This window comes from Lepisosteus oculatus, chromosome 4 (assembly GCF_040954835.1).
Source record: "Lepisosteus oculatus isolate fLepOcu1 chromosome 4, fLepOcu1.hap2, whole genome shotgun sequence".
NCBI classification, from domain to species: domain Eukaryota; kingdom Metazoa; phylum Chordata; class Actinopteri; order Semionotiformes; family Lepisosteidae; genus Lepisosteus; species Lepisosteus oculatus.
The window spans coordinates 17,123,325-17,133,142 of record NC_090699.1 but is presented as its reverse complement, the minus strand read 5'-3'; the positions used below and the strand labels follow the sequence as shown (position 1 = coordinate 17,133,142).

Sequence of the window (9,818 nt, the reverse complement as noted above, 5' to 3'; positions counted from 1 at the left end):
CCAAATTTACAAAGAATATTGTACTCACATAGGCCTTCCTTGCGAGTTACAGTAAAAGAAAAGATGATAATCAGTTATGCAATATAAATATGGGGCCTCTAGTTAAATTATTTAGGGCATTTATTTTAACAGTAGTGCCCCTCATCAATTGTCTAAAGATTGAGTATCTGTAGTAATCTATTGTAAAACACAAATGCCTGGACGTTTATTAATCAAAATGCTAATCATTTTTAAAACAAGGAAGAAAAACGTGTTCTTTAGTTGTGGCCGTGGACTCACAATAATTAAAAGAGGTCATACTCAATTCCAGACAGATTATTCTTGTACATTTCTGGCACCAGAAAACAGAAACATAACCTAGCAAACCAATCTTTAACACATGCAGAGGATTTCACATATACATATGTAGGTGAAAGTAATTATATAGCTATAGTGAATAGTTTTCTGTTAAACCTGTATGAACATTTCATTTGCTATAAAATGAAAAAGTCCAAAGGTATTTGGTTTCATCAGGAAGAAAAGGTACTATGATAGTAATGTATTTCAGGGCAAGTGTTGACCAGAAAAAAGAACCTGAGAGGCTACAAATCAACAATAAAAGCCAAGGTTTGACTGTGTTAAGAGAAAGGCCATCTGGTGGCCAAAGATGTGTTGGACACTAAGCCACAAACACCTTTACCATTTCACCGATTAATAACTTAATCAGAACATAAAGATTTTACATACATACAGCAGCAAATGTCCGTAAAGTATTTATTTACATTTGATAACAAGGGCAAGCCATTTATTTTATGTACAGACTGAATCAAATATGATGAAAAAATCTGATATTTTAGCAAAATAAAGACACTTTTTACTGTTTACTGTATTCTAACCCAAAAGAATGAATGAAAAAAGTAATTGACTACTCTACCAACATTTTAGATCCAAAAATAACACAAAGAAACATTTACTGTACGTGAGCCTCAGAACAGACTGGGATTCTTTGGGATGAAATGAATTATATAAATGTAAGGAATTGTTATTATAATTAATTATTAACAGAAACCTGCAGCCCAGACCGTGAGGCACATGTACTCCTCCAGAGAACAAGGACATAAATCATCAGTCTATTGGGTAGAGACAAAAAAAAATCCTTAAAACAGAATTTATATCAAAAATAATAAATGATATTCCGACATGTGGCTCTGAAACTGAACCAGATGAATGTTTATAAAATAAACACTCTTTCGGCTAAACATTCACAAGCCAGTGGCCTACTGTAGAACAGCCCTGAGACAAACTGCAGCCTCTTCAGTTTCATAAGCCAACAGGATTCAGTTTTTTTGTCTTTCTTTCCACTTTTCCAGAGCGCATTCAAGAAAGGACGCGCTCCATGATCTAGGATGATCCAGTCTACAGCAGTCTGGCCATTAGAATAAATTCTAAGACCCCTCTGAGCTCCAGCGCTGCAGTAGAAGAGGGGCTGTCCCCTGTGCCAGCTTGTGAAGAGGGCGGCGTCAGGTCGCGCTGGCTGGCTCTACAGCTCGCAGGCCCAGCTGTGCACGCGCCCCCAGGCATCCCCTACCAGCAGGGTATTGTGAGTCCTGGAAGAGAAAGGTAAGATATATAAGATATAAGATAATCACTCTGTTGGCCATATACAATTTCTTGCATTAGGAATTTGTCTTTTCGCATACCCAAGCTTGCTCTCCATGAGTCACACAGACAGGGAGAGCTGGGCTTCAGAACGCAGAGTCAGCCATTTATAGAGCACCCCTGGAGCAGTTGGGGTTAAGGGCCTTGCTCAGGGGCCCAAAGGAGAAGGATTCCTCTGGCAGCTGCGGGATTTGAACCGGCAACCTTCCAGCCACAAGCGCAGATCCTGAGCCACAGAGCCACAGCTCATGGCTGAGATAAAGTGAACTCTTCCGCACCTCAGCCAGTTGCGACCTGTCCTCAGGGGCATTCACACGAGCTCATCCGGTGCGCAAGGAAGTGAGCGAACGCAGGGGTAACAGGTGACGGCAACATGTATAGATCGTGTTTATTGTTCCATTTCTTCAGTAATAATCCCGGAGGGTAATGGTTTTGAAGTTGCCCTTTACAGCAAAATCTATCTGCTGCTGGTTACAATGTAAGAACACCATCTGCTTTCTCAGCCAATACTTCCTAATCACTCATGACCTGTGTTGACCATTTTGCAGAAAAGGATTAGCTAGGTCTGGGTAGTTTAGCTTGATTCAGAGGCTGGTATTTTTAAAAAGACACCTTCCTAAACATCACCCCATGAGAACTTTTTTTAATAAGCCTTGATGGCGGTACACTTTATTGGAATCTGTGGTTGAAAAATGTTTTAAAGCCCAAAGACATGTAATGCCCCGACTTCTCCACCAGAATGTGCAGCTTTTAACCCTTTCAATGTTGACTACTGTCAAGCTGAATGTGTGCAAGGGGAGCACAAAGTCCCACAGATGCACTGATAGCAGAATCAGACTGGCCATATCTGTGCCACAGTGCTGAGCTATCTGCACGGAAGCACACACCCTAAAGAGGAACTGCAATCCCAGTTTCTCAGAAAAGGTTATTTAATCTCGGTAAAAAAATAAATTCATCGACTATATCGCAAAATTTTACAAATTCCAAATTAAGCACAAGATCGGAAATGCAGAATGTGGCACTGCAAATTTAATCTGATTTGTGATGTTAATTGGTTGTTTTCCACATTACAATGTACATTTTATTTTCATAGTTCCAAGTAGGGAGCTGCATCAGCATGCGTAGGCTGCAAAGGAACAAGTAAAGGTTTATTCCATGCTGAAAAAAAAAAGAAAAGAAACGCAACGTTTCGGCTGTGGAGCCTTCTTCAGGTCACCTTGTGTTGAGTGTCATGTTGTGTTTCTTTTTTTCTCTTTTCAGCATGGAATGAAGCTTTACTTGTTCCTTTGCATTTTACTTTCATTGTGGTTTGAAATGCACTCATCAATGCTGATTCTTTCTAACCCCGAAATATAAAAATAGCCTTGCAGTTCCCCTTTAAAGTGTCTTTGGATTGGAAGAGAAACTTGTCAGAGGAATTTGACACCGAAATAACTCCCCAGGAAGGGTGTTATTTGTAAAGTACATTGCAGGGCTGGAAAGCAGATACTGTGGGAGGGACACAATTCTTAGATGTTTCTTTATCAAATTAGCATCTCACCAGAAAATGGTTGGAACTGGTTCACAGAGTTCCAAATCCTAGCCTTTTCTCTTTAATCAAATTTAAAAAAATAACAGTAATGTACCACTTGATTTCCGTTTTATACTTTTTTTACTCTCATTGTACAGTATATGCAATAAGTATTCAACAATATGCATATATTTGTGAGCTCTTTACATATTTCAAAGGTAAATACAGCCCAATTAAAAAAATATGTTGTATGCATATAGTAAATACAGTAAATCTATTAAATAAAATTAAATTATTTACAGGAGATAAGATGACACATGGAGAGCTGCACCTTATAATAATAACAGATGATCCCAGTAACTGTGGTGATAATCTGGATAATTTTATAGAACACGGCGCACTGAGAATCTATTACTCAGCAACATGAAGAGATAAAGTGAAGATTTTTTCTGGTACAATGCCCTCTACTGGACTCTAAGTATCATGTCAATCTTATTATCTTTATTTCTATTATTAATGTTGTTTTTACTGTGACTACTGTTTTTGTTGTAGCAAAAGGAAAATTCGAATTTGCGTGAAATATTACCTTGATATAGCCAGGGCTGTGACTGCAGGATTATTTCTGTAGCGTTTACGAGAAGCCATCTGGCTCCTGTTCAGCTCACGACAGAGAACAAGGTGCTTCTCCCACTCTTTACCTGATGTGTTAGAAAACAAAGACGAGCAAGAATTAGAAGCTGCTTTTATTTATGGTCAGCATGTTGTTAAATTGAGAAAAATACATCTAATATAAGCCTTAGCTGTTACAAGAGGGGTTGTCCCAATTTAATTTGTACATTGTGATACTTATATGCGCTGACGCAGTGCTGTAACCAATGTGTGCTAAATTGGATTTGGGTATTATTGCTTTCTAAATTGCATGCCTAGTTCAGCAGAATTGCTCATCAGTGTTTACTGGCTTTATGTTTAATAACTTGCCCCACAATCCCTTGCAGCTAGGCTTAATGCTGTGTACAACTGGCACAAACATTATGAACTTTTATTCAAATCCCTTGCACAATCAAACTTACAGCTCAACACTTAAAAATCAGTATCATACTTAAGTGCAGATTTCATTAAACTCATAAGCAGCTTTGCAGCAAGAGAAAACTTTTTTAATCCTGTTTTTCATATACCTAACGCTTCAATCAGAATAACCTAAAATGTATAGAATCATAAGCCTGTTCTTGCAATTTTCAATTCATATCTGTATCTTCTTTTCTTGTTCCTTGTTTCTTGAGTACTAAAGTAGATTGAAAATGTGTTTCATTTAATATTCAAGCTTAACAATTTTTTTGGGGGAAAAAAAATCCTTGAAAATGTGTATAATCAACAAACTTCTGTACTGTTACTTCAACACCTGAGAAGAGGGTACACTGGTACTTATAAAGTTTTAGACTTGCATGAATGTCACAAGCTGCCAAATAATGAAGCAGTTCTACATATCAGAGGATACAGTCCTGCAGGAGCTCCCAGAAATCGCTGGGACAGTCACCAGCAATTGCAACATGTCAGAAGGAAGAAAGATGTTAGGAATAATGGAAAAAGGAGAAACGGTCTCTGATAACTCTGGTCCCTAGCCACAGTTAATGTGAAGTATATTAATGTGACCTCTCTCCTCTGGAGCTGAAGCCGGTGAGTGCCCTGGAGAGGGTGCCTGGAGATGATGTGCTGGTAATTGTGCTTTCACATATTCAGTCTTCCATAACTATATGGGGAACAAAATTCAAACATAATTCACCCGAGAGATAAAATCATAAATCAAATACACAGGCTGCTGATGTAGGTGGCCAGTTTGATGCCTAATTTAGAAACCTTTTCGATGTAATAACTGCATTTAAATAACTGCATTTCAACTGAACTTATGGTATTACCTGTATATTATGTTATATAATCTAGTTCCCATATATCAATATGCATTTAAACATAAGCTTGACAAACTATACTGTAATTGCCAATATATTTTCTTTATAAGTTTCTGCAGTAGTATTGGGCTGGAGGTATTGGACAGTTTTCTGAAAAATTACAATAGCAAAAAGATAAATTAAAAAGGCCGCTGTAGATTCCTTTCAAATGGGCTTTCTCTTCATGTCACAAATGAAGAGATTTTACTGCCACAGTGCCAATGTCTTGTAACCAGAAACTTCATGCTTCATCCAATATGCACTAGGGTTACAAACAGCATCAGGTACTGAAAAGTAATTCCATGTTCAGTTATCATGTCTTGCAATTGCTAGTTGAATATTTTATCTGTGAAGGCGTTCACAGTTTGTAGTTGATCCCAGCCCGAAAGGAGACCTTTCTCTTGATATCAGGTCAAACAGGAACTATTTAATTGCCAAGGGAAGAACTGAGTGCTCTCCTTTCCAATGACAAGCTTCGACAAAAGCCCTGCCGCAACATATTTCAGTTTTCCGCTGTGATTCCCCAGTCCAGCTCTTACCCGTACAATCCCATCAGCACAGCCAGTCACTATGACATTTCTGGAGTCCCACTCGTTCCTCTGTGTAAAGCAACAGCACAGAATCCCCCCCTCCGGCTCGCAGATGGAGTTGATCCAGGACAGGAGCTGCCCCCTCGGAGTCCAAAGGTAAAGATACGTCCCTGCACAGGACACAATCTCACCCTGTGCAAGGAGGAGGTCACATTAATGTGTCATTCTTGATATGATGATAAAGAAGAAATTCACAATCTAATACAATATCTAACTCTATAATTCCAGATCCCTCACGTTGATCAACAAACCAATGCACACTTGTGAGTTGGGCCCAGTTTGTTGTGAACTGATTTTTCAGTTACCCAGAAACACTCTAGACCCCCCCGCCCCGTTGTAAATGTTTATTGACTAGTGGCCATATGTCGGCTAAGGTTTTAAATGGATGAGATCCTTACAGTTAAATCGTTGATGGCCACCGTCGACAGCCCTGCACTGTGTCCTGGCAGCTGAGTGACGTAGCTGAGCTCCTCAAAGTCCCACACAATGCACGTCTTGTCCAGCGACCCACTGACAATAACACCGAAAGGCACTGAGACAGCCAGGCAGGTCACTGCATCTGTGTGTCCATACAGAGTCTGAGAACACAAGGGCAGAAACATGAAGATTTAACTTTGATCAATAAGTTTGGAACCTGGCAGTCAAGGATGTGTGACATGTAGCGAGGATGCGTTCATAATGGGGGACTTTAATTTTCTTCACGTGGACTGGGACAGACCAGCAGGGAGCACAAATGGCGACATTGAAATGGCTGGCATGGCGAATGATGGCTTTGTTCCCAGCTTGTCAGAGCACAGCCTAAGGGAAGGTGCCTGCCTGAATCTGCTCTTGCCAAGTAGCCCAGACAGAGTCAGAAAGGTAGAAGAGAGCGAATCATTGGGAATTTGGGACCATTGACCCTTTCACCACCTTTACAATACAATAGATCATCGAACTCTTCAACTTATAATATTCTGACTTCCAACATATCTCATTAAACACGTACCATACTAAATGTAATATTAAGTACCCGGCACTAAACAAGCTAAAATAATGTGTGCTGTACAGCACTGTTTCTGCAATATTGTACTTTAGTATTTGATTTTTGTGTAGTAAGTAACCAATGAGTAATTCATAATCTATGTACAATATTTTAAATAGCAAACAAATTGCAAATGCTAAAAAAAACATGTACACAACACATCAGGACTTCAGCTCCCTGGAAAAGTGTGCATTTTTAAAAAGGTTTATTTACATTGTAGTGGAATTTCTGCAAGGAAAAACCTTGATCTTAGAGTGTCATCTCAGAAGACATTACTCTTTCAATATCCATGAAACAGGATATTAAATAGAACTGAAGATATGTAACATTAGGGAACACTGTAGATCAACTCTCAGTTCCTTACACTGAGAATGTTGTGTTGAAATCTATTTCATTAAGAGATGATACTATCAATGCATATCAAAAGTTTCAAGTCATGTTTTTATTACATTTTTAGAATGTTTTAGAAAGATTTAACGCATGTTAACATACATGCCAGTAATGACAAGTAAGGGTCTGTTTCCACCAGCCCACAAATTACCTTGTCAGCAAGAAAGACAATTTCCATCCTTCAAATGAAGATGCTTCCAAGACAAAAGGGTTGGAAGGGAACGCCAGAGAAACCGACCTGTTTTAACTTCATGTGTTTGAGGCTGTTCTTGCTGAGCGCCACGTCCCACACGCAGACGACAGTGCTGCTGCCCGCGGTGAGGAGCACACTCTGAGTAGGCCAGGCAGCACACAGGCACTCCCCCCAGTCTGTCGGGCTCTCGCTGATGGCAAAGACCTGTCAAGAGAGCAGGGAAGACAACATTGCACATATTGCAAGCACTGGAGCACACTACCCATAAACAGGGCAGCAGTAGTCAGGGCTCTGGACTCCAAAGGGTTTCGAATTCCAGGAGGTGTGCTGCTGTTGCACTCTTGAGTAAGGTGCTCCAGTAAATGAGAGGCTGTATAAAAGTGCTTCTACGGAATTTGTTCTCAAGTGACTAGTGTTTAAATGACAGATTAATGCAAAAATCTTGCATTAAAACAAAACACCATTTTTTGGTGTTCAAAACAAGACGGGAATCATTGTATCTGAATGTAGAAAAGTTGCTCTGCCACTGTCACTTTCCAATACTTTTGGCCAATACCGGCACGGCAACAGTTACGACCATTTATAAGAGTGAGATCCCCAAATATCAAAGCTCCTTTAGCTGGACCAAAAGAGACAGTGCTCTCTTAGCTCGGATTCTTCTTGTAGGAACCTGATGATATTATGTTATCTTGGTCTGAGGCTAGACAACACAAGATGCAGTACAATATGTTTCCTGTGTTTTAGATTTCAAATCAGCATCAGAACAAACGCTGAGCTAAAGATAAGCTTCCCGCGTAAAGAGCAGAGGCACCTTTTCTGAAACAACGCTCCCAAAAGCGCAGGTGTTGTCATTAAACCCCCAGGCGAAGAAGATGTTCCCAAGCGTTGGCATGAGGAGCTTGTTCTTCTCCACGGCAAGCAGCTCTTTCTCTCCGCAGACGATGTGTCCCACTGGGCCCTTGATCAGTTCTGAACGGCACAGGGGGGATAACGGACTGTGATCAGCTGCCATTTCTAACACCAGTGAAAAATTGTTCGCAACAAAGGGCTCATTGAGCAAGGTTATGAAGAGGAGAGAAAGTGACTATGCTGCCCCAGAGTTTACACTACTACAAACCTGGCCACAGTTCTTTCCACAAAGAGGAAAGTGTCGCAACTGAATGCATTCTAAGGTTGTGACAGCCTTTGTCCATCTGCTTAAGGCAGATTTTTGACGATTGGTGGCAAACTGAGCGTCGTCCCCAAGAAGGACGGCCAGGAGCTCGGCAGCACATTGGTCACAAGCAGCCCGATCCTCTCTCACAGAGGGGAAGAGTACAGCCTGAGTACACCTGGGCAGAGACATGGGCAGAGGCCTGAGCGCGCTCTTCGCATGGTGCCAACTACCTTGATGTACCAGCTTCCAGTGGATTTGCTGGTGATAAAGGGGACTTCGCGAAACAGGAAGCAAATTCCAGTTTGCCTGGAATGTATTAAGTAAACAGTTCATAACAGGCCTCTCCGAAGCCTGAACGTGCCTATCAGAAAACAACGGCAAGAAGCAGATTTGAGCAATGAGATAAAACGCAGTGCTCCCATTCAGTTCATTACCGTAATTGCAACTAAATAATTGAGCTACTGAGGCGTAAACACCACAAAATCAATTTTGTCCACTACAGACTTGGGGTGATTAAGCACTGTCCCAGCTTACAGTTTGCACAGGAACCCAAAACCTCTGATTGCCGTGCAGGTTTATCTGCCTATTTGACTGAGTGATGGACTGAAATGTAGCATGGAGACGAGTACCCACAGAGCTGAAAGAAATTCATCTCATTTTCAGGAGAAATCCTTCTGGGATATTCAGATTATTAAATAAGCATCAGTTGCGGCATCATCAAGATAGTTCTAACAAATAGGATGCCTGCTCTCTCTGCCTAGGAAAACGATCCCGTAAAAAGTCTAGCCAGCATCTTCTCTTGCTTTGCTATTGCTCCCCATGGGCTGTGCTGCATCTTAGATATAATAATTGAGAAAAGGGATAAAATATAACGGTGACAAAGAATGATTAAGCACTAGTGGGTTCTTCGCTTGCATTTATTTCTGGAAATAATAACAGCAGAGCCCCGTTTCTGCGGAATACCTTTCAGAGGCTGGAGAGAGGGCTTCAGCTTGTCGAGGCCGAGGAAGAAGGGTTGCGTCTGTGTGGACCCAGGCACCTCTCTGGCGGAGGAGCCCTTCGGCTGCCCAGCGCGCGGAGGATGAGGCTTGGTGAAAAGCTGAAGGCCAAGCAATTGTCTTTATCAGTATTTATCGCGGGATCACTGCCTCGCTGACCGCAACGGATGAAGACAGATGGCAGTGTTTCGTGTAACGTAATCTATTATTTAACACAAGGTAAAAATTTAGCTAAACATGGTCAACAGGAACGGTCTGCTTATTAGCACTGAAAAGCATTACTGTAACGACTGCGAAGAGACAATATTCTGCTGCACTCACAGTAAAGGAGCTGCCACAGAGGCTTAACTTAATGCCATTACATGTTGTGTTTCGCAGG

The 9,818-nt window shown here is 41.0% G+C and overlaps 1 protein-coding gene across 4 annotated transcripts in view; it reads right to left on the bottom strand.

Moving 5' to 3' along the window:
• Nucleotides 1-739: 739 nt before the first annotated feature.
• Nucleotides 740-9,818, bottom strand: part of wdfy4 (WDFY family member 4) — a 67,844-nt gene continuing 58,765 nt past the window's right edge. For all 4 annotated transcript variants that reach the window (XM_069188851.1, XM_069188853.1, XM_069188852.1 and 1 more), the window contains 8 exons: nt 9,405-9,540; nt 8,097-8,254; nt 7,331-7,489; nt 6,080-6,259; nt 5,631-5,813; nt 4,799-4,895; nt 3,735-3,846; nt 740-1,586 (listed from right to left, as the gene is read on the bottom strand). In XM_069188851.1, the coding sequence (XP_069044952.1) occupies nt 1,520-1,586; nt 3,735-3,846; nt 4,799-4,895; nt 5,631-5,813; nt 6,080-6,259; nt 7,331-7,489; nt 8,097-8,254; nt 9,405-9,540 (1,092 nt within the window). In that variant the 3' untranslated portion in view covers nt 740-1,519. The remainder of the gene's footprint in view (nt 1,587-3,734; nt 3,847-4,798; nt 4,896-5,630; nt 5,814-6,079; nt 6,260-7,330; nt 7,490-8,096; nt 8,255-9,404; nt 9,541-9,818) is intronic.